At 46.7% G+C, this 25,729-nt stretch overlaps 1 protein-coding gene across 1 annotated transcript; it reads right to left on the reverse strand.

The window, feature by feature from the left end:
- Positions 1-495: 495 nt before the first annotated feature.
- On the reverse strand, positions 496-4,971 carry LOC123405169 (COP9 signalosome complex subunit 1-like). The gene is made up of 6 exons (XM_045098966.1): positions 4,724-4,971; positions 2,915-3,026; positions 2,173-2,289; positions 1,996-2,081; positions 828-1,062; positions 496-728 (listed from the first exon to the last, which is right to left on the reverse strand). Exons 1-6 carry the CDS (start codon positions 4,969-4,971, stop codon positions 591-593), a joined length of 936 nt encoding a protein of 311 aa, XP_044954901.1. The 3' UTR covers positions 496-590.
- Positions 4,972-25,729: the final 20,758 nt, after the last annotated feature.

Genomic DNA, 25,729 nt, shown 5'->3' on the forward strand with positions numbered 1-25,729 from the left:
GCCACTAGCATCACGCCATTAGAATTTTTTACTAATGGCACACCACATGTGCGCCATTAGTATCTGGTATACTAATGGCGCACCAGGCAGTGCGCCATTAGTATAGCTCATGGTGCGCCATTAGTATCTGGTATATTAATGACGCACCAGGAAGTGCTCCATTAGTATAGCTCATGGTGCGCCATTAGTATCTGGTATACTAATGGTGCATCAGGAAGTGCTCCATTAGTATAGCTCATGGTGCGCCATTAGTATGCCTCCCAGGGACCATATTTACCCATGTGCTCTGGCTTACTAATGGCGCACTAGTTGACGATGCGTCACTAGTGTGCTTTTGCAGTGCGTCACTAAAGTGCTGAGTGGTGCGCCACTAGTATGAATATTAGATATTATTTTATTTTATTTTGATATTTGCACAGATTACAAAACATATTATTGCACAGAATATAGAGAGCACAACATATAAACAGCAGATTTATCGAATACAATAGAAGATTAGTCTCGGAATACAATTCATCATATTAGTCTCCGAATACAATTCATCATATCAGTCTCCGAATACAATTCATCAATAATGCTAGAACAGGGTACTATATAAACACTCTTATATTTCTTCTATAGCGAGAGACAAATGAGACAACAAACAACGAGCGAGCCTGCAGGAAGGTTGCGTTTCTTTGGTCAGCATGCCTTGCACACAGGATCTTGTTGTGGAAGTCTATCCGAGCCTGCAGAATACAAGGTCACCAACAAACATGTCAGAATAATAATACTAGGAGAGCTATTGTACAGGTATGCAACAAGATGATAAATATTTTCAAGGGTACCTGTATTTTGTTCTCGGTGATCAGCGCAGCCAGTTCTTTCTCCAGCATGGACACCGAGCTCTTGAAGGCACTAGCCATTGTGTTGAGATCCACAGATATGAACGGAATCGTGTACTGTACGATAGCTTTGTGGCGGATATCATTGTACAGAGTCTCCAGATGCTCACGCAGATGAATATCCAGAAGGAGATTTGGCTTTAGCTTCTCAAGATGCTCCAAGCATGACCCATAGCGACTAGCTTGGAGATTTTTATGGTTAGCATATAGTTAACACAAATCAATCGGGAAAGAAACTGCAACCTAATCTACCAGTGAAACGAACAGATTTTCACCCTCCAAAGGACTTGGAACCAAACTTCAGAACCATAAAAAGGTGTACGCATAATCAAGTTTTCATGGTATTTGAAATTGTAAACGCAAAAAAAAAAGAGCACATTAGCTGACATCATATTGTGCTCCCTCTGTTCACTACTATAAGATGTTCTAACTTTTCCTGATTTGGATAGTCTGTTTGTTCATTCACTTCAATCCATATGTAGCCCATATTGAAATATGCAAAAATACATCTTATATTTGTGAACGGGGGTTGTACAAAATAAGGGGTAAAATTGAGGGAAGCTATTATACTATCCCTAATGCATCAAAGAGTCCAATCTGAACACACAAGCTAAACGGGTAATAACTTTAACCTCATTGCAAAGAAACGGTTGTCTATATGATACTATCTATGCTGAGGCCATACTGATGTGGAGTACAAAAGGGCAATCGTGTTAGAATGATGATGCCCCCTAGAGAATGAAATGAATTTCCAGTCTTCTATCCTTCTAGAAAACTAACTCATTTGTTTCTCGCTACAACAGTTACTGTATTTGAGTTGACACTTAAGAGGAGAACGAAAAGAAAGGGTCGAATACATCATATTAATTATGCCAGGGCCAATACTTACGAAATCATTATGATTTATGAGTGCTAGCTCTATTTATGATTTATGAGTGTTGAAAAAAGAACAAAGCATATATTCTATTTGAGCTCTCCCACTATAGTAAAAACAAATAGTTGCAAAATCTTCCACATATCCTATCAGAGCAGCAAGTGTAAAAACAACCACCACCCTGAAAAGGTGGTCAAGAATAATAAAATACTAAAAGTTGTTCCAATAGAGGCATACTTTGCATAAAAATCATTGACCAGCTCCCTTACTTCAGGCACTAGCTCAAGAAAGTTACGGAAGTTTATGTTGTCAATAACTTTGCTCTGGAAAAATAACAAACAAGCATGTTTTAGTGTAACCGTAACCGACCAACCATACAAAAGGCACACAAAAGAAGAAGAACAAGAGGTAAACCTTCAGTTCTAAATGATCGAAAGAAGCAAGTGCACAAAGGGCACCATAGACAGCTACATCTTGCGGAGCTATGACTTCAGAGTAGTTGCTTCCTAGTTCAGGTCCTGTCTCAAGAAACTTCAGGGGAAGGGGAAATATCAGCAAGAATACTTTATACTGGGCAAAAACGCAAGACATTGCCTATTTTGCTTCATTTTTTTGGACAACACGCTCTCTAAAAATGGGAGGTGGAACCCAATGTGCTTGAAGCACAGAACCAAATTACGCTAACCAGTTGTAACAAAGAGAGTAAACAAAATTCAGTTTTAACAATAGTACAGTACTGATAGCTGCCAGAATTTTTCAGTGTGTGTGCTGTTTAATTCACATATGACTATTGATACTTGTAAAATTATTTACAATGTACGATGTTACACTAATAGTAACTTCACAGAATAGTAAAGGAACAAATAAATCACTTGGTATGTTCATGGCTTTTCACTGATATGTTGAAACAAGTGGGGTTTTATCAAGAATATATTACTGGCCAGCGAAAGAGGTACTGCATGAACAGAACTAGCAAGATAGGAGTACCAAACATGAAGTTTCAATTTAAGTTAAATTAAATAAAATTCTTGCATAGAGAAGATTGATTTATGCGAATCATATATCATCTCTATAATATCAACTTTTTAGTTTACATGTGCAAGGAAAGCTCAGCTCAAGGAAAAAAAGAAAGAAACAGAACAGGTGGAGGACAAACCTTACAGGCAGCAAGTTTGTATTTCTTTGTCTCCAAGTTGGCCAATCCTGCAGCTGCTCGCAACTTTGCAACAATGGCTGCATCCAAGGTGTCTGGGGTTTGCTCTGCTTTGCTGACATAGTTGACAACATGTGCAAACTGTCCCAACTCAATGCTGACCAGAATCACATGCATACACATCTGAACTATATGCTTGGAAGTGGTGCAATAGTCCCGTGTTCGGATATAGCTTTTGTTCACAGGGTGAAGCGCAAGAATCCATAGGATGTCTCAGGTAATTTACACATTCCAGCTGTCTTAAATTCTTCCAATGTTTCTCTAAGTAGCTTAGCTAGAAAAAATGGTGTTAAGTTTAATACTCATGAGGTAAATAAATACTATTCAAATGATTAGATATTTAGAAGCTGCCACATCTAGTGTTTTTATAGCTAGCTAGCAAGAAGTCTGACGGTGTGTCCCTGAGTTGGGATTGAAAGCTGGAAAGCTTTTATCCTTTGTATGCCCTGTTGTTGTTCACGGCTGTTCCTGTTTAAGTGATTAAATAAATCTATTCAAGTCATAAAAATATCTATGGAGTGTTGCACACTGTTGAAACGATTAATTAAATCTATTCAAGTTATATAAATAAATCGTTTTATGCCCTGTTGCACACTGAATATTCAGGCTGCGCCTGTTTCTTTTAATGGTCTGTGCAGTTGGGTTCTGAAGTTCAGTGGAGATGTTAGAAATCTGATGATTGTCTAGGAGTCTAGAAATGCTACTGTCTTGGTCCTACTACCATGCTTTTTTTAATTGTCACATTAATATTGGCGGGTTTGCAGAAACGAGGCCTACAAAACCAACAACGCCTGGGCTGACAGTTGATGTTTCTGGTTTGCAAGCTTGGTTCAATCTTTCTCGGGACAGGACATAGGTTTGCTTTGGGTGTCTGGTTAGCAGTTGGAGGTCTAAAGAGTTGTCACTTCTTTTGCTTACATCCTAATGGTGAATCACCCTCTCCCGCTGCTTGTTTCGTGGGTATACCAAACTGATACGATACGACTATGGACTCCTGATAAAGTGCTTTCCATAAGTTTCTCCTATCAATTTGTATTTGTATGGCAACATGTGTTTACTTTCATTCATGTCAGATTTGGTGTCTTTCTTGTGTAACAGAGTCCACCATGTACGTTGTTGGACATATATTTGGTCCAGGTCCACTTTGACCTCTGTGATTTTATTTATTTTATATAATCATCCTTAATTCAGTTAAAATACCATCACTTTTTTGTGGACAGTAACATATGTTGTTGCATTTTGTAGAAAGCTTTTCCTTTTTTTGTAGTAATTTGATTTCCCAGGCTAGTATACGACCATTAGCATGGAAACTGTGTATTTACTATTTAGCTTCGTTATTAACAATTTGATTGCTTACTGGTAAACGGTAATTAGCCATATCATTTCAGCGTGTAACCAAAGAATGAAGACCAGCCATGGAGACCGAATGCCACCAAAGCCTCACTAGCCCCCAACTAAGCATATGTCTAGAATCTGCGGGTATTGGGTTTAGCATCCAAACTATAAAATCAAGTGTAGCAACCGCTAGACGCAGCTCCACTCCACCGCATGATACATGTAGCAAAGCGAGCTGAAAACAAACAGTTCTAAATCGACACTAGAAGGAAAAAAACTAAGCATCGTAGAATTTTAATTCGAAACTGAGCAAAACCCGCACAGAGTACATCTCTACCGGTAGCAATAACAATTGTCAAATCCATCCGCCGTCGCGGTGTGTCACCGGAGGGCTGGAGGCCACGGGCAAGTAAGTACCTCGTCCTCGATGTCCTTGATCTTTTGCATGACGGTCGCCATGGTTGCGGGCCGCGGAGGTCAGCGGGGATGGCTGCCGAAGAGGCCAGAAGATCGAACAGCGTGGGAGATGACTGAGGGGATGGGCGCGGGGGCGGCGGCGGAGGCGCGGGGGCGCGGGGGTGAGAGATGGATTGGGGCGCGGGGGCGCGGGGATTGGGGATTTTAGCGGGGGTGATAGCAATGGCGCATCCCACCCGGTGCGTCATTAGTAATTTTTTTTATAGCAATGGTACACTCTGCCACGGTGCGTCATTAATACTTTTGTAAAAAAATTTATAGTAGTGACGCACTCGGTGAGTGTTGCGCCGTTACTATCTGCCCCGGTGCCATTAGTAATTTTAGAAAAAAATTGTTAGTAGTGGCGCACCGAGTGTGTGGTGCGCCATTAGTGTCCATCACACTAATGGCACACCTGCACATGGTGCGTCACTACTATATAGTAGTGGCGCACTACTTGTGTGGTGTGTCATTAGTGTCTATATCATCTATAGCCCTTTTTCTAGTCGTGTCGGGATCTGATGTTCCATCTCCTGTAAAAGGAATAGCCAACAGTTTCTCTAGCATACCCGAAGGAATTTCATAACAAATATTTTCAGTAGGTGCAGCAGGTTGAGGAGCAACTCCTTGTGCTTCCGTTCGAGGTGAAGATACCCTAAACAAGCTCCTCAAAGGATTACTTTCCATAGTGACAAGTGACAATAAATTTCAGCACACTATATAAATGTTTCCTTACCAAATTCCACTTACCAAAGGCGCTTCACTCCCAGGCAACAGAGCCAGAAAAGAGTCTTGATGACCCACAAGTGTAGGGGATCTATCGTAGTCCTTTCGATAAGTAAGAGTATCGAACCCAACGAGGAGCAGAAGGAACTGACAAGTGGTTTTTACCAAGGTATTCTCTGCAGGCACTGAAATTATCGGTAACAGAAAGTTGTGTGATAAGATAATTCGTAGCGAGTAGCAAGTAACAATAGTAACAAAGGTGCAGCAAGATGGCCCAATCCCTTTTGTAGCAAGGGACAAGCCTGGACAAATTCTTATATGAGGTAAAGCGCTCCCGAGGACACATGGGAAATTCTGTCAAGCTAGTTTTCATCATGTTCATATGATTCGCGTTCGCTACTTTGATAGTTTGATATGTGGGTGGACCGGTGCTTGGGTGCTGCCCTTACTTGAACAAACATCCCACTTATGATTAACCCATCTCGCAAGCATCCACAACTACGAAAGAAGAATTAAGACTAAGTCTAACCATGACATTAAACCAGTGGATCCAAATCAGCCCCTTACGAACCAACGCATAAACTAGGGTTTAAGCTTCTGTCACTCTAGCAACCCATCATCTACTTATTACTTCCAAATGCCTTCCTCTAGCCCCAAATAATGGAGAAGTGTTATGTAGTCGACGTTCACATAACACCACTAGAGGAAAGACAACATACAACGCATCAAAATATCGAACGAATACCAAATTCACATGACTACTTATAGCAAGACTTATCCCATGTCCCCAGGAACAAAAGTGACTACTCAAAAATCATAATTATGTTAATGACCAGAGAGGTATTGAATAGCATTAAGGATCTGAACATATGATCTTGCAGCGAGTAATCCAACTAGCATCAACTACAAAGAGTAATTAACACTACTAGCAACCTTACAAGTACCAATCGGAGTCGCGAGACGGAGATTGGTTACAAGAGATGAACTAGGGTTTGGAGATGAGATGGTGCTGATGAAGATGTTGATGGAGATGAGTCCCCTCCGATGAGAGGAGTGTTGGTGATGACGATGGCGACGATTTCCCCCTCCGGGAGGGAAGTTTCCCTGGTAGAACGGCCCTGTCGGAGCTCTAGATTGGTTCTGCTCAAGCGGTGATTCCTCCCGAAAGCCTCCTCTTGATTTTTTCTTGAACGAAACCCTCCTTATAGCAAAAGATGGGAGCCACAGGGGCAACAGGGGGCCCACAAGCCACCCAGACGCGGCCAGGGGGTAGGCCGCGCCTGGCAGGCTTGTGGCCTCCTGGTGGCTCCCCTCCGGTACTTCTTCCGCCTAGTATTTTTTATAAAATCCAAAATAATTCCTCATTGATTTTCACAGCTTTTGGAGTTGCGCAGAATAGGTATCTCAAACTTGCTCCTTTTTCAGACCAGAATTCCAGTTGTCGGCATTCTCCCTCTTCATGTAAACCTTATAAAATAAGAGAGAAAAGGCATAAGTATTGTACCGTAAAGTGTAATGACAACCCATAAAGCGATAAATATCAACTTAAAAGCATGATGCAAAATGGACGTATCATCTATCAACGTCGAGATGGCGAAGCTGCGGGAGGTGATGGCCAAAGCTCAGCGGGACATGGAAGCAGAAGCCGTGAGGGTAGAGATGCGGCAGGCTGCGATCACAGCAGAGACGGAACGACTGAACACCAAGGCTGGCGGCTCGAAAGACAACTGCATGCGTCCGACGCCGTTCACCAAAGGAGACACCACAGACGCATCCCTGCTGACTTACACCCGACTCGCCTCTTCGAGACACCGCGCACCCCTGGTGTGGATCCTGATCGACCTTTACAAACTGTTCCGAGGGGAGGACCGGTTCAACCACCTAACCCGCCACCGCCTCAACCAATGGATGCCCATGCGACTCGTTTCCAGATGCCACGAGGCCACTTCTCGAATCCCGTGGATAATGTGATGGCGGCAACCCGCCATCTGGAGTCCCTCCCGATTTACGGAAACTCCCCGGCCGAGATAGAGGCGAGAAACGCCATCGAGATGCTAAAGACGGCCGTGGTCCAGCACACACAGTATTCTCATAGCCTCGACCGGTTACACTCCACGCCTCAGGCGAGTCACACCAGAAGTCGCCGCGAGGACTTACCCGCAGTAACCAGCGGGCAGCGGCGCCTTCCTCAAAACGACCCACTTGACATGAAGGACACACGAGCCCAAGACATCGTGGACGCGGAGCGAGCTGTGCGTCAGATAGAAGCAGCAGCTGCGATGGGTCAGGTTTATCCGGCTTACACTCCGACACCTCCCGCGCCTCTTGACGCCGAAGGTAAGCACATTGGAGTGTCATGTCTTGCGCCTTCTCTACGCAATGAGCAGATGCCGAAGGACTTCAAAGGACCCAGGAAGGTGCTTAATTACTCGCCAGATCTCGAACCAGGGTCATGGATCGAGAGTTACGAGCTCGTGATGGACATGCTCGACGTAAATGAGGCGGTTTGCGCCAAGTATTTCACTATGATGCTCGAAGGAACGACACGTGCATGGTTAAAAAACTTACTGCCTAACTCCATCAACACTTGGGCAAAACTAAAGGATTGCTTCATCGAGAATTTCATAGGGACTTGCAAACGCCCGATGACCATTGTCGACTTGCAACACTGCGTTCAGCGGCCGGATGAGTCGGACCATCATTGGACTCGGCGAGTTGCATAAGTTATTCATTCATCAGAGGGTATCTCGGCGGCTCATGCAGTGTTGATCCTGGAGAAAAACTGTCACTACGAGCCTCTAGTGCTGAAATTGGGGCGACTTAAGCGTAAAGTACAAGACATGGGCAAGTTGATGGATACCCTCACCAGATATGCCGAGTCAGATGACACCAAGGATCCTAGAGAGGACGATGAAAAAGGTAGCACCGCCAGGAGGGGTGAGTCGTCGAAGGGCCATTCCCAGTTTCAGGGTCAGGGCAACCACCATCATGGTGGGCAAGGCAAAAGGAGACAACAGGAGGGTCTCGTAGATTTCGTTGCTAATACCAATATCGGCAATAGTAACCAGCGCCAGAAGAAACGGGGTTTCAGTGGGAAGAAGCCGTGCAATTATCATGAGATGCTCAAAGGCCCTTGTCCACAGCATGCTATGGCTGAGGGGCCGGCGACTCATTCTTGGGAGGATTGCTACATAATGCAGGAGTTCCAGGCCGAGGCGCTCAAAAAAGGCCAGGGTGGCGATCAGGGCCAGCGACAAGAGCAACTCGGCACGCCTGGATCGCGCCAAAACCCGTTCGGCCGCTTTCCTAACCCGGCTCCACAGGGCGGGTCGCAACCCAAAAGTGGACAGTACCAAGTTCACAACCAACAGCAGTATAACCCGCCAGGAGTGTTTTAGCAACCACCCCCGCAAGGGGATCCCCAGCAACAGGATGATCGTGGCGGTTTCCAGAATAACCCTAAGCAACTGAACGGCGGGCAGTATCACGTGTTCACCACCAGAACCTTCAGTGTGGTCGACCCGGCGCTTCCCCGGTACCTTCACTGGTCTGAACAGCCCATAACCTGGAGCAGGGAGGATCACCCGCCCCGAGTAGATAACCCTGGCGACTTGGCTTTGGTCGTGGCTCCCCAAGTCGGGGGTTACACCCTTTCCAAGGTCCTCATGGATGGAGGCAGCAGCATTAACATCCTATACTTCGATACTTTCCAACGGATGAATTTCTTGGAGAAAGACTTTCTGCCATCGTCCACGGCATCGTCCTCGGTAAGTCGACATATCCAATTGGGCGGATTAAACTTAAGGTGGCTTTTGGCACAGAATCCAATTACAGGAGCGAGTCTCTCATGTTTGAGGTGGTCAAAATCAAGAGCCCCTACCATGCGTTGTTTGGGAGGCCGGCTTACGCCTGATTCATGGCTCGCCCATGTTATGTTTATCTCAAACTCAAGATACCTGGCCCTAAGGGACCTATTACAATCAGTGGAGACAGAAAGATAGCCCAAGAATGTGAAGAGGGAGACGCGGCTTATGTCGAGTCGGCTTGCGCGGCCAAAGAGCTCAAATTTCACCAAGCCAATGTTGATCCGGCTGACATGACACCGCTCAAGAGGCCAACGATCGACTCTGAGCCGCCCCTCATGTTTAAACCGATGGACGATACCAAGGTCATAGACTTCACGCCTGGCGACTCCACCAAGCAGTTCACTATTTGGACGGGTCTGGATCCCAAATAGGAAAGCGCGCTCATCGAATTCATCCGTGAGAATCGGGACATCTTCGCATGGAAACCTTCTGACATGCCAGGTGTACCGAGAGAATTCACTGAGCACCATCTTAATACTGACCCCAAAGTAAAGCCAGTCCGGTAGTACCTTCACAGGTTTAATGCGGAGCGTCGTAAGGCGATCAGAGAGGAAGTTGCCTGACTTTTGGCTGCCGGGTTTATCATCGAGGTTTTCCATCCTGAATGGTTGGCTAACCCAATCATGGTGCTAAAAAAGAACAGCACTTTCCGCATGTGCATTGACTACACTGACCTCAACAGAGCCTGTCTGAAGGATCCCTTTGCCCTTCGCCGCATTGATCAAATCATTGATTCAACGACGGGTTGCGAGCGTTTGTGTTTCTTGGATGCTTATTCAGGGTACCACCAGATCAAGATGGCGGTGGCGGACCAGGAGAAGACATCCTTCATAACCCCCTTCATAGCCTTCTGTTACGTGTCTATGTCGTTCGGGCTCAAGAGTGCGGGGCCGACTTACCAGCGTTTCGTCCAAAATTGTTTGGATAACCAGATCGGTCGTAATGTCCATGCTTACGTGGACGACATCGTGGTCATATCTCAGAAGAAGGAGCCGCTCTTGGAGGATCTCAAGGAAACTTTCGACAACTTGCGTGTCTACCAGATGAGGCTTAATCCCACCAAGTGTGTGTTTGGTGTTCCTGCAGGAAAGTTATTGGTTTTTTTGGTGTCGGAACGCGACATTGAAGCTAACCCAGACAAAATTGAAGCAATTACTTTACTAGGGAAACCGGCTAACATTAACCAAGTCCACCGCATAGCGGGTCGTATCGCAGATCTAAGCCGCTTTATAAGTCGCCTCGGGGAGAAGGACATCCCTCTCTATCAACTACTCAAGAAAACTGATCAATTCGTATGGACAGACGAAGCAAACGAAGCCTTTGAAGCCTTGAAGCGACAATTAGTTAACCCGCCAGTATTGGCGGCTCCAACGGACAAGGAGACTATGCTCCTTTACATCGCGGCCAATTCCAAGGCAGTTAGCGTGGCAGTGGTTGTCGAGCAGAAGGAAAAAGGAAAGGAGTATCCGGTCCAACGACCAGTGTATTTTAATCAGCGAGGTCCTGACCCTCTCCAAGCAACGCTACCCACATTGGCAGAAGCTGGTCTTTGGAGTGTTTATGGCAAGTCGGAAGCTGAAGCACTACTTCCAGGAACATCCCATCACGGTCGTCAGTTCTGCCCCCCTTGGCGACATCATACAAAATTGAGAAGGAACCGGACGGATTGCAAAGTGGGCCATCGAGTTAGGGCCCCATCACGTGCGGTGTACTCCCCGGACGGCCGTTAAATCTCAAGCACTAGTGGACTTCATCAATGATTGGACCGAGTTGCAAATCCCAGAGGATAGGGCCGATCATACCTATTGGACCATCTATTTCGATGGATCCAGGCAACTGGAAGGCTCGAGGGCTGGTGTCGTGGTTTTATCACGGCAGATGTCCTCGTGAAAGGACTTAAAGATGGAGTTATCGCACCTTGGTGGCGACTCGAAGGGGGTGAGCGAGAGCGAGACTCAGATTAACCCAAGTTCGGCCCCTCGTGAGGAGGTAAAAGCCTACGTCCTGCTTTGTGTGGATTGATGATGGTTTTGATTACATGGAGGGCGTAACTCGCCTGACCTAGCTCAAGATTCTCTCTAACTCGCCTGAACTTTCCCCGGGACTCGCCTTTATATACAGGTCGAGGCCCTAGTGTTTACAAAAGTCCTGGCCATGCTACTCTTCGTAGCTTTCCCTATCTCTAAGTGACCGTGCCCTCCAAGATTGGGAATCCCTTAGTGATCTATCATCTGCATAACCTCTCGAACTACCATCCAGCTTCTGGGCCACGAGACACACTTTGAATGGTAAGTCATCCCTTTGATGACCCGACCAACTAAGGGCGGGTTATCCGCAGGTAATATCCCCAACATTAGGCCCCAGATTGTCTTGAATTCATTCATGTCAATAAACCTTCACCCATTTGGGGCAACTCATACCATCTCCGTCTTTCGACGAACGATAAGTCGCCATTCGTTGTGATTTTATCTGACTCGCCGTGTAATCTTTGATGACATCACCTTATCCCCTTAATTTCGGGGTTTTTAATGCCACAACCACCCAACGTATCTTTTGCTCCATGTTCACTTATCCCAAAAACCTAGGCGCCATCATTGGAGGTTCTGACTTGTCACCTCGATCTCCGCCCTGACCGCCTCGATTCCCGTTCTGGCCGCCTCGACTCCCATTCCGACCCTTTAAATAAGCGTAGGAGAAATGGGGGGGAGATCCATCACCTACCCCATCTCAGCCTTTGTCTTCCTCGCGCGCTTCCCCTTCCTGCGCCAGCACCTCGACGTCGTCACCGGCTCGTGAAGCTCCTTCGTCAACCGAGGTCTTCCGGGCGCCTTCAAGTCAACCAACAGGCGTGAAGTTCTCCGCATCCATCCCCAGCGCTTGTCTCCTTTCCTCAGGTACACGCATTCCCTCATTAGGGTTAAACCGAGAACGCCATGGCCATTGTCCCCGCGAGCTAGCTTCGTGACGCGACAAACTCCCCTTCCTGCTTCACATCCGCCTTATATCTTTACAGTAGATTCCGGCAGTAGCAAACCATGGTCACTTTATTGCGTCCTTTCGCTATCTTAAGCTCTCGCACCATAGATCCAGGCGATAGCACTGTCGCTGCCTTATATTCATAGCCTTCATCATTTTACCGAGCATTATTTCTTTATTTTGGTCCACTCGTAGATCCATAATTTACTGCTTGTTTTTAGAAACATGTTTGTTTGTCCCCCGAGAATATCTCTAAGGAAAAAGGACACTTGAGTGTCATCGTTTAGCTCCTGCTTCCATAGCGATTTAAACTTATCATCATAGCTACGCCCCCTTCTTTTTCGGTTGAAGGGCAAGTTACAATACTTTAAAGATATTTCCATGAATCGCCCAACTAGCGAGTTATGACATATGCCACCTATTGGTGAGTCATCAAATCCTTCTCGAACATACTGTAGATCCATACTGGCGAGTTAGAACACTTCATAGTCTTCACTAAACCGCCTTGTTCCCCTTTCTTTTGTAGTCATGGATATTTCGAAGTGCAATTGGTTACCAACCAAAATTGATGACGCTACTCTCGAGAAGTTTGTCAAGTCGGGTCATCTGGACAATAAGGAAGCCATTGGTTGGAGAACCGCCTCGCGCGAGTTGATTCCCAGTCCTGTCGTGGGAGAAGTAGTCATTTTCACTGACTACCTTGAACGAGGTTTTAAACTGCCCGGGTCAAAGTTTTTTTGAGACGTCTTGCATTTTCTTAACGTCCATCCTCAAGACCTGGGACCCAACTCCATCAGCAACCTTTGCCAGTTCCAAGTCTTTTGTGAGGTATACTTGCAAAGAGAGCCCACAATTCCTTTATTTTGGAACTTCTTCCATCTGAATCGCCAGACTGAGTTTACCAACGGTCCCAATCATGAACTTGGAGGAGTCAACATTCAAAGACGCCGCGAGCGTGGATTTCCATCAGTCCTTCCGCCCAGCCATCCCAAAGGCTGGGCCGAGTCATGGTTTTATTGCCGAGACACCTCTCCACCTGGCGAGAACCTACTTCCGGGTTTCAGAGAGGATCGCCTGCCCATGGACTTCAAACTGCCTGAGAAACTCACAGAAGAGGAAGATTATGAATTTATCCCCATCTTCTCCGAGTTACGGTCTTTGACCAATAACGGGCTCATTGGGATTGATCTGTTCCGCTGCTGGGTGGAGTGGAATAATCTTCCCTTGAGTCGCCGAGACGGGTTAATGTATGAATTTGATGGTACGGTAAACCATCCGCAATGCTTCCACCACAAAAGACTCGCAGAGAGCGATATTGTTGGAATAATCAAGAAGCTAACTGGCGAGTCTTTGGAAGAATGTGCCAAGATTGGGCTCAAGGCCTTGTGCCGCTCCAACCCGGTTCTGCCAGTAAGAGTCCAAGCCGCCTTTCCTTTCTTTATAAATATACTTACCAATGCTCTTGGTTTGAAATTTACTTCTATTGATCAGAAAAGTGGTCCATTTTGGCGAAGGGGTCCAAAAGTGACCGCTCAAAAGAACACCAAGCCACCGCCAAAGAAGAAAAAGAAAACAGTCAAAGGTAAAGCCGCCGCCAAAGAATCATCTGTTGTCGGCGAGTCACGAGCTGTCGAAGAGCAGTCAGAGGTAAAACTTCCCCCTCACTCATCACCTATGTATTCCGACTCATGCTTATACCATGCGTCGTTATGTGTAGGGCGAGGACAATGAGAGCCAAGATGATGCGGTCGAGGTAATTTCTATTTCTTCCGACTCCGCTTCCCCTTCTCCTAGACCAGCCAGACGGATCTGTGGGAAAGTGCCCATGTCTCACCCATATGCTTATATGGACCTTGATTTCCTTTTGAAGAAAGCGAGATATACTCCCAAGCGCAAAACCCGTAGTCACTCTGGCGACTTAATTTCCGGGTTGCCTGAGAAGACAACCGGTCGGAAGCGCACCAGCGAGGTACACTTTTGTTTTACCATACTCTTCCTTGTGGAAAATACGATTCTCAACTTCCTTAGCTTTTAAGCTTTTATTCTACCAGACTTCTCCCCCTTCATCTGGTGACTCAGCAATGTCAGCTCTCCCGCCGATGATTCGTGTGCAAGGCTGAGTCCCTTTGTTAACTCAATTTCTTCTAAATAATGATATGTGCTTTAATCTTGGTGCCTTTGTCTCAGAGCACAAGCGAAGAAAAGGAAAACTGGCGACTTATCTTTTGCTCCTAAGACAACTAAAGCCTTAGGCACGAGCGCCTCTGTCCCAGAGATTGATGAGGAGCAAGCGGCGGCTCATGACATTCCTGTGGATGATATTCCCGATGTCCGGGATGACTTGCCTGTAATTTTGAAGGAAACTGCTGACAAGGTTATCCCGCCAAGCCCTCTCAAGGCGACTGAAGATCCAGATGCCGCCATGATCACCGGTACTGGCTACTCCACACCTTCAGCTGCGGTGCTATCCAAGCATACCTCAAAGGAATCTGATCCTTCCACTGATCAAGACACCAGTAAGTTCAAGCTCCCCCAGTATGAGAAGCTGGAATTTGACCAACTCTGCTCTGGCTTCGCGAGTCGCCTAGAGACGAGTTATGAGATGAATAAAAGCTTGATTCACCTTATGAAGGTTAAGCATGAGGTACATCTATTTATGTATGCTCTTCCACCCATTAGCCTTCCAAGGGCCGGGTCATCTTTTTGAAAGATGAGTCGGGTCTTGAATATAGTTAAAATCTTCAACCTGTAGCCGCCAAGGGCTGGGTCATCTTTTGAAAGATGAGCCGGGTCTTGAATATAGTTGAAATCTTCAACCTGTAGCCCCCAAGGGCCGAGTCATCTTTTTGAAAGATGAGCCGGGTCTTGAATATAGATAAAATCTTCAACATGTAGCCCCGAAGGGCCGGGTCATCTTTTGAAAGATGAGCCGGGTCTTGAAATATATTTAAAATCTTCAACCTGTAGCCCCCAAAGGCTGGGTCATCTTATTTGAAAGATGAGTTGGGTCTTTGAATATTGTATGACTTTGAATAAAATCATACATTAGCCCCCAAGTGTCAGGAGTATTGCTTGCAATAATTTTGAAACTTGTCTCCCCAAATTTTATTTGCAGGAGTCTGTGACCCAGACTGAGTCAGCTTTAGCCGACTTAAGAAAGAATCTGGCTGAACAATAAGATGCATGATCTGAGTCGGAGAGGAAATACCACTTTATTCTGGCTGAACTGGAGAGGATGAATGCTGATCATCAAAAACTGGAGAAGAAAGCCAAAGCTGACCAAGCCGCCATCCTTAAGCGTGCTGAGCAAGCCGAGGAAAAACTGGAAGCCGCCCAGCAAGAGCTTTTCAGCTTGAAAAATCACATCTCCAACATGACTGTAGCTATGTTTGGTAAGCATTAACCCTTGCTTTTTGAAGAAATAAATCTAATCTCCGAAAAACTATCAAATACTGATGTGTCCTTTGTAGGTTCACGAGCCACCAATCTCCCAGACGACTGCATGCTGAAGCTAAAGGCTATATATACCTTCACCGAGCAGCTATATATCGGGGGCGTGCTAACAATTAAAGCGGTGATGGGCAGCAAGGAGCCAGTTAAAACCATCAAGAACATGCTCAGTTATCTGTCCACATTGCCTCCTCAAATAGAGGAACTGGAAAGATCAGCCGCCCGGAAAGGAGTCCTGAACACCCCTGAGCCGGTGTTTAGCCTATGCTCCGGAGCTCAAACAAGAAGAAATAGCCGCTGGCTACCCTAAGCTGAAGGACGACGGGTCGGAGTTCATCGAGGAGGACTACCACCGAGTGATCAAGGAATCCCGCTTCTCGGCGACTCAACTCGCAACCAACTTGGATTTGAATAAATACCAAGCCGCATATGACGGGAAGAACAAGAAGGTGATGTCTCCCTTGTACCAAATTGCTAGCTTGGTTCCTCGTCGGCCCAAGAATCCTTTTGACCTTGACATGGACCTATCCCTCTTCCTTGATGATGAAGATGAGTTCGTCGCCCTATCCAAGTGTAACTGGAAACTGGGCGACGTACAAATCGAAGTCGGAGAGAGCTCAAGGCAAGGTGACTCGGAGGCGGCTTGAGTCTTCCCAAGGTGTGAGTGTGACTTTAAAAAGACAACCTGATCCTTTCTTCACTGGGGGATGACGCCTGTCTTGGCCATGCGAGCCATGTAATAGCTTGTTAGATTTTGTGGAACAACAATTGGTCAGTAGTGCCTTTTGATGTGACCTTTCCTGAGCCACTTATTCCTTGAATCTATGCGTGAATCGCCTGTAACTTTGATGAACAAGGGAGTGTCATAGTTTGACAAAAAAAGTTTTCACCCTGTGACCCAGACTGAGTGAGTCTATGACAAAGAATAAACCAGACCCCTGGGTTATGGCAAATAGTAGTTAAACACTGGCCCAATGAACCATGGCGAGTTATAAACAGAGGCCGACTCAAAGGTATTATGAAACCTTGTCGTCGTGTCTGCAAGAAATAAAATTCGTTGGCTCAATGAGCTGCGACAGGACAAGACGAGTTTGCAAAACTATAGTGTTCCCCTTAGAAGGCCTTTGCAACAACCTTGTTTTTTTAGACCGGCTGACCAGGCGCGAGTCAGGCTTTGGTGAAGCAGGTTCAATGAACCAATGGTTTCTCTATTCTCCATGTGTGACTCTGGCCGACACCTTTTATGTTTTAACCAAGGCGAGTTCAGGGTCCAAATGATGGATTGACTCGCCCAGAGTACATAGGTCCATGTGGCGACTTGTTCAACACATAGTCCAGTATAACTATTTTTAATGCGGTAATTTTTCGCTAGCCAAGAGGGTATTCAGGCTGAACTCAGTGAGTGGAAGCCCCCAAGTGACCTATGATTTAGGAAAAGCCGGGCATAGGATCGCAGAAGCGCGTACGCTCTTACTGCGAAACGACTTGGGGACTTGTAGCCCCCAAGTAAGCCGGCTTAATTCTCAAAAACCATATAAGGCACCCATGTTTGAACCGTGCAACGTGGCAACTTTGGTCCTCTTTGGCTTTATCAAGGCCTAGTTTTGAAATAAGTGCAACATGGGGACTTACGCTCTTTGGCCTTGATAGCGTCCATGTTAGGACGACTTATAGAACAATAAAGACTCATGCTTTCAAAAGCTGAAATGGCAAAGGACCCCGAATTTCGTGGGTGCCAGCTTTATTGCTTTTCATAAATAATGAATTACAATTTTCTAAAAATAGAAAAAAGGAGCCCATGGCTCTAAGTCTAGTAAGGCCGCAGGTGGGCTATGTTCCAGGGGCGAGTTGTCTCAACCTGTGTAGTTGGCCGATCTGGGCGAAGATCCACCAAATAGTATGAGCCATTTCGAAGATACTTGCTGATGACAAACGGTCCTTCCCATGGAGGTGATAACTTGTGCATACCAGTGTGATCTTGAATCAAGCGGAGCACCAAGTCTCCTTCTTGGAAAGTATGGCTCTTGACCCGCCGGCTGTGGTAGCGTCGCAAGTCTTGTTGCTAGATCGCCGATCGTGACACGGCCAAGTCATGTTCCTCCTTGATACGTCTCCGTCGTATCTACTTTTCCGAACTCTTTTGCCCTTGTTTTGGACTCTAATTTGCATAATTTGAATGGAACTAACCCGGACTAATGCTGTTTTTAGCAGAATTGCCATGGTGTTGTTTTTGCACAGAAATATAAGTTCTCGGAATAACCTGAAAATTTACGGAGAATTTTTCTGGAATTAATGAAAAATACTGGCGCAAGAATTAGCGGGAGAGGTGGAGCCGTGAGCCCACAAGCCCACCAGGCGCGCCCCCCCTGGCGGCGCCTGGCAGGCTTGTGGAGCCCACGATGCTCCACCGCCTCCAACCTCAGCTCTATATAGTCCGTTTCATCCAGAAAAAAATTAGGGAGAAGGATTCATCGCGTTTTATGATACGGAGGTTGTCGTGGTTTTGTCACGGCAGATGTCCTCGTGAAAGGACTTAGTACTGGAGTCATCGCACTTTGGTGGCGACTCAAAGGGGTTGAACGGGAGAGAGACGACGATTTACCCAGGTTCGGCCCCTTGTGAGGAGGTAAAGGCCTACGTCCTGCTTTGAGTTGTATTGATGGAGTTTCGATTACAAGGAGGGCGTAACTCGCCAGACCTAGCACTCAATGATCTCTAACCTTCCCTCTTCTTCCCTGGGACTCGCCTTTATATACAGGTCGAGTCCCTAGGGTTTACAAGGGTCTTCCTTTCTACAAACCGTGACTTTTACGATCTCCAAGTCACCATCTTCCAAAGCTTGGAGACCTTCCGGAAGTTATAAACCGCCATACAACCTTCGGTCTTGCCAGGCCAAGGCTCGAACCATGCTTAGATGAATCGCCTGATTTGGTGACCCGACCCAACTAGGACGGGTTATCAACAGCTAATATCCCCAACATTAGGCCCCAGATTGACTTGAATTCTCTTCACGCCAATATTCTTGCTCAGTTAAGGGCGATTCATTTTTCATCCTTCTCCATACGTCATGAACTTAACCCGCCATGTGTCGCGGAAAAATTTAAATCGCCAAACCATTTATCGTTGGCATCTTCTTATCCCTTGAATTCCGGAAAAGACAATGACGTAATCCGAACGGATCCTTTGGTATCGCTATCCAAAAATTTTCGGAGCGCCATTATGGCGAATCTTTTATCCTTTGGCGGTTCCCGCTCACGGCGCCTCGATTCCAGCACCTGCCCTGTTAAATAGGTGGGGGGGGGGGGGGACAGGTATGGCGCATTCCACCCACCAGTCTCGTCAACCTTCTCCCCATTATCATAGCGAAAACCCTTATTGCCTTCCGAGAGCTCCGCCACCGACCGCAGTTCTTGCCGTCGCCCGAAAGCTTTGGTGCCGCCCTAAGATCTTGTCACCGTCAATCGCTTCACCGTGGCCGAGCTGCTCGCCGCCATCGACCATCTTATCATCGTCGACCACCTCGTTGCTGCCGGGCACTTCGTCGCCGCCGAAGATCTCCGTGCCCGACCGAGATTTTCGCGCCCCTCCAAAAGCCTTCATCGCCGTCGACCATCTCCGGCCGAACCCACCAGGTTAGGTCACCGTTTACTCAAGAGCAGATCTCCATTCTTTTTCGAAGTTCATCACTGCCATGTTCTTGATGCTTTCGCGAATAGTTGTCACTTATCCTTGATTAGTTGGTATCAATGACGACGAGAAATCCAATGTCTCTAATACCTTTATTTATCCGCCCTCGATTTGCATGCTTAGAGTAATACTTCATCAAACCAATAGCATTATCTCATCTTGGTTGTAGGTTGCCGTATCCAGTCATTTTCCTCATTTATTTTCAGCTGTCCCGTAGATCCATAATCTACCGCTCGTTACGTGAAAGCTCTTTGTAGTCTTCATACTTCACCATTTTGGATAAATACCTCTGACGCCTTAAGACACAACTCTTGTGAGTAGCCAAACTTCGTAAGTCGCCATAGCAACCTGACTCGGGGCTTTATTGGGCGGGTCAAGATTCCTCCACAACCCGCGGACGAATTACTTGGCGAGTCGAATGAAATTGTTTCACCTCTTACAGTAGATGTTCAGGCGTGTCAATTCACCCGTACTTTATTCCTTTGTAGCATGGGCACCGTCTTCAAAAGTGACTGGCACCCTACCAAGGTCAATATTACCATACTAGAGGATTATGTGAAAACGGGAAATTTGGACCCTCAGGATGTTATCGGTTGGCGTACCGGGTTCGGAGAGGAAATCCCCAATCCCAAAGAAGGGGAGATAGTTGTTTTCGTCGAACACCTTGAGCGGGGTTTTAAGCCGCCCGGATCGAAGTTCCTTAGAGACGCCATGGCTTTCATGAACGTCCGCCTCCAGGATCTAGGGCCCAATTCGATAAGCAACCTATGCCAGTTCCAAGTGTTTTGTGAGGCTTACCTGCGGATGGAACCCTTAGTTCCCTTATTCTGGTATTTCTTCCACTTAAATCGCCAAACAGAATTGCACAACGGCCCCAGCCTGGAGCTTGGCAGTGTAAATGTTCAGCGCCGCAGGGATAGCCCATTTTCGTCACTTGCCATGCCAAGCCACCCCAAAGGCTGGGTCGAGTCTTGGTTCTATTGTCAAGTGACCTCGCCTGTAGGCGAAAACAAGCTTCTGGATTATAGGGAAGATCGCCTTCCAACGAATTTCAAGCTTCCGGACAAGCTCACCGAAGAGGAGGAATCAGATTTTATCCCAGTATTGTCTGAGTTAAGATCTTTGACAAACAACGGCCTTACTGGGGTTGACTTGATCCGCTGCTAGGTCGAATGGCGCATCCTCCCTTTAAGTCGCCGGGACGGGTTAATGTGAGAATTTGACGGCACCCTAGATCATCCTCAATGTTACTTCCGCACGGCTTTAACGGAAAATGATATTGTCACCATCATCAAGAAGTTGACCAGCGAGCCCGCGGGAAAATGCGGCCAAATAGGCCTTAAACCCTTCTGCAAGATTAATTCGGCACCCAAGGTAAGCAACTTTAACCTGCCTTATGTCTTTACTCCTTATGCTTCATTCGAATTATGGCCCTTTATAACATATGCCATTCAGAAAGGTGATAAATTTTGGTCCAAGAAGACCAAAAAGCCAGCCATGAAGCAAGCTAAGCCGCCCCCAAAGAAGAAAACCAAGGGCAAGGGCAAAGCTGCTATGGCCGAACCATCCGAAGCCGATGAATCTCAAGTCGGCGACGCACCTTCGGAGGTAAAAACCTATCTTCTTTTCACTCGCCATCCATTACTATTAACTTTGTATTTATATCTCTGCCTCTCTTGAACAGAATGAAGACAACGAAAGCCAGGAGGATTCCGTGGAGGTAATTTCTGTTTCCTCTGATTCATCTCCTTCTCCACCTAAGCCGGCCAGGCGAATTTGTGGGAAAGTTCCCTTCTCACATCCAAATACTTGTTTGGACCCAAATTTTCTTCTGAAGAAAGCACAATACACTTCAAATCAGAAGATCCGAAGTCATTCCGGTGATCTGGTGTCCGGCTTACCAACAAAGAACAAGAAAAGGCCAAATGAGGTACCCGAACAACACTTCTTCATGTTTCTTTGGATCGCATTTGTAACCCGCTTATATCTTTGTCGTACAACTCTTGCAGAATTATCCTCCTACATCTCGCGACTTAGTAATGTCGACACTTCCGCCAATGATCCGTGTCCCTGGGTAAGTCCTTTGATAACTTTACTTTGAATCTGATGGTGATAAATTTTCAGTCTTTAAACGCGCCTCTTCCCTCTTTCAGGGCACAGGTGAAGAAGAGGAAAACCAATGGGTCAACTCCTATCATAATCTCAGAGCCCATCAAAGAGCCGGCGCCGATCCAAGATAACCCAGACCAAGACAATCCTGAGGATCAAGTGGATCTTCCTAGCTCTCCCAAGGAAACTATGGATGCCCCCAAGCCGCCAAGTCCATTGAAAGCAGCAGAAGACCCAGACGCTGTAATTATCACTGGTACCAGCTTCTCTAAACTGGCCACAACGGTTTTATCAAAGCATGTGCCATCGTCATCTCAAACCATTCCTGAGTCTGGACTCTCCAAGTCTAAGCTCTCTGAATATGAACATCTGGAATTCAAAGAACTTTGCTCTGGTTTTGCAAGTCGCCTGGAGGCGAGTTATGAGATGGAGAAAAGCCTGCTTCGGATGCTAAAAAGTAAACATGAGGTAAGTTTTGTTGTATACTATATTATCCCCATTAACCCCCAAGGGCCGGGTCATTAGTAAAAAGATGAGTCGGGTCTTGATGACTTTAAAAAAAAACTTTCGACCAGTAACCCCCAAGGGCCGGGTCATCAGTAAAAAGATGAGCCGGGTCTTGATGACTCGAAAAAACTTTCGACCAGTAACCCCCAAGGGCCCGGTCATTAGTAAAAAGATGAGCCGGGTCTTGATGACTAGAAAAAACTTTCGACCAGTAACCCCCAAGGGCCGGGTCATCAGTAAAAAGATGAGTCGGGTCTTGATGACTAGAAAAAAACTTTCGACCAGTAACCCCCAAGGGCCGCGTCATCAGTAAAAAGATGAGCCGGGTCTTGATGCTGTATAACTTTGTCTGAAAAAATTATACATTAGCCCCCAAGTGTGAGGGATATTGCTTGCAATAGTTCTGAGACTTGCCCCTTATCATGTACTTCAACAGGAATCTCTTATCCAGACTGAATCAGCACTTGGCGACTTGAAGAAAAGCTTATCTGATCAACAGGATGCCCGAGCCAAATCGGAGGAGAAGTATCGACTGGTCTTAGTTGAGATGGAAAAACTAAAAGCCGATTTAAAAAGGGCTCAAGCTGACCAAGATGCTTCAACAAAGCGAGCAGAGAATGCTGAAGCCAAGCTAGCTACTGTGCAACAAGAGCTATCCGGTTTGAAACGTCATATCTCAAACATGGCGCAAGCCGTCTTTGGTAAAATACTTAAACCTTTGACCTCTTTAAACAAATAACTCTTATCTTGAGTCGCTGATTATCATTACCCCTTGTACAGGTCCGAGAGCCGCCAACCTTCAGGATGATTGCGTGCTGATGCTGAAGGCGATTTACATGCTAACAGAGCAGCTATACACCGGCAGTGTACTGACTGTGAAAGCAGTGATGGGCGCCAAGGAGCCTATAACCTCCATAAAGAAGATGCTTGGCTGCCTATCCACGCTTCCTCCCCAGATTGGTGAGTTGACTCGGTTAGCCGCCCGGAAGGGAGTGCTGACTACATTAAGTCGTTGCTTAGCATATGCTCTAGAGATCAACCCAGAATAAGTAGCGGCGAGCTTTCCTCAACTCAAGGATGACGAGTCAGAATTCGCCGAAGAAGACTACTAGCGTGTCGTCAAGGACTCCCGTCTGGCGGTGACTCAACTCGCTGCAAGTCTGGACTTATCAAAGTACCAGGCTGCTTATGATAGTAAGAACAAAAAGGTCAACCCGCCAAACTTTGTGACGACCAACTTAACCCCACGACGACCCAAGAACCCTTTTGACTTGGACGCAGATCTTTCATCAATCCTGACCGATGAAGATGACTTTGCCGCTTTGGCCAAGTGTAACTGGGTACTGGGCGACTTGCAGATTGAGGTTGGCCAAAGCTCGCAGCAAGCTGATCCAAGAGCGTTAGCAGAATAAACTTCATTGAATTGGCCATAAGAGCCATGTAATAGGTCTCCTTTAGGAATTGATACTGCTTTTGTGATACTTTTAAAAAGAATCCTTATGTCGCCCTTAAGGCGATTTGAAATACTTGATCCGCCGTTTGAAGCTTCTTTATGATGCTTAATCCGCCATGGATAAAGTGATTTTGATCATCAACCTGTTCTAAGCTTGAAAAACATATGTGAAATCATCTTAATGAATAATAAGTGATAACAAATATTTCAAGATGAATCAGAAAAAAGTCTGGAAAACCTTGTGGCAGTGCCAGGAAGGTAAAAATAAAAATAGCAATTTCGTCGGCTCATAAGGTCGCGATAGGATGGGGCGAGTCAAAAATCTCAAGCGCCACCCAAGATAATGATTTCGTCGGCTCATAAGGTCGCGATTGGATGGGGCGAGTCAAAAAGCTCAAGCACCACCCAAGATAATGATTTCGTCGGCTCATAAGGTCGCGATAGGATGGGGCGAGTCAGAAAGCTCAAGCGCCACCCAAGATAATGATTTCGTCGGCTCATAAGGTCGCGACAGGACAGGGCGAGTCAAAAATCTCAAGCGCCACCCTAAATAATGATTCCGTCGGCTCCTAAGGTCATGACAGGATGGGGCGAGTCAGAAAGCTCAAGCGCCACCCTAAATAATGATTTCGTCGGCTCATAAGGTCGCGACAGGATGGGGCGAGTCAGAAAGCTCAAGCGCCACCCTAAATGATGCTTTCGTCGGCTCATAAGGTGGCGATAGGATGGGGCGAGTCAGAAAGCTCAAGCGCCACCCAAAATGATGATTTCGTCGGCTCATAAGGTCGCGACAGGATGGGGCGAGTCAGAAAGCTCAAGCGCCACCCTAAATGATGATTTCGTCGGCTCATAAGGTCGCGACAGGATGGGGCGAGTCAGAAAGCTCAAGCGCCACCCTAAATGATGATTTGGTCGGCTCATAAGGTCGCGACAGGATGGGGCGAGTCAGAAATCTCAAGCGCCACTCTAAATGATGATTTCGTCGGCTCATAAGGTCGCGACAGGATGGGGCGAGTCAGAAAGCTCAAGTGCCACCCTAAATAATGATTTCGTCGGCTCATAAGGTCGCGATAGGATGGGGCGAGTCAGAAAGCTCAAGCGCCACCCTAGATAATGATTTCGTCGGCTCATAAGGTCGCGATAGGATGGGGCGAGTCAGAAAGCTCAAGCGCCACCCTAAATGATGATTTCGTCGGCTCATAAGGTCGCGACAGGATGGGGTGAGTCAGAAAGCTCAAGCGCCACCCTAAATGATGATTTCGTCGGCTCATAAGGTCGTGAGAGGATGGGGCGAGTCAGAAAGCTCAAGCGCCACCCTAAATAATGATTTCGTCGGCTCATAAGGTCGCGACAGGATGGGGCGAGTCAGAAAGCTCAAGCGCCACCCTAGATAATGATTTCGTCGGCTCATAAGGTCGCGACAGGATGACAAAATTGATCTCAATGAGGAAGCCCCCAAGTCGGGGGGCATTTTAATTTTATTGCTTCATAATAAAAACTGAAAAACATACAAAATGCAGAGCTTAAAAGCTCAAGTGTAATAAGGCCGCAAGTGGGCAATATTCTAGGGGCGAGTTGACTCAGCCTCCGTGGTTGGCCGGTTAGGCCGGAGATCCACCAGATAGTAAGAGCCATTGCGAAGATTGTTGCTGACGACGAACGGTCCTTCCCTTGGCGGTGACATCTTATGCATGCCAGCACGATCCTGTATCAACCGAAGCACTAACTCGCCTTCGTGAAAGGTTCGGCTCTTAACCCGCGGTTGTGATAACGCCGTAGATCCTGCCGATAGATGGCCGAGCGGGCCGCAGCCAAGTCACGTGCCTCCTCTAAAGCGTCCAAGGAGTCTTGATGCGCCAGTTCGTTGTCTTGCTCCACATATGCGGCGACTCTAGACGAGTCATGCCTTATGTCAGTAGGAAGAATAGCTTCTGCTCCTAGACCAGAAAGAAAGGGGTGAAACCCGTGGACCGGTTCGGGGTGGTCCGGATGCTCCATAGCACTGAAGGCAATTCTTCGACCCAACATCCCAGGGTTTTCTCCAACGGAACCATGAGTCGGGGCTTGATTCCTCGTAAAACCTCCTGATTCGCCCGTTCCGCCTGCCCATTAGATTATGGGTGAGCAACCGCAGAAACATCAAGCCGGATATGCTCTCGACGACAAAACTCCTGCATCGCCCCTTGGGACAGG

Source organism: Hordeum vulgare, chromosome 6H (genome assembly GCF_904849725.1).
Source record: "Hordeum vulgare subsp. vulgare chromosome 6H, MorexV3_pseudomolecules_assembly, whole genome shotgun sequence".
Taxonomy (NCBI): domain Eukaryota; kingdom Viridiplantae; phylum Streptophyta; class Magnoliopsida; order Poales; family Poaceae; genus Hordeum; species Hordeum vulgare.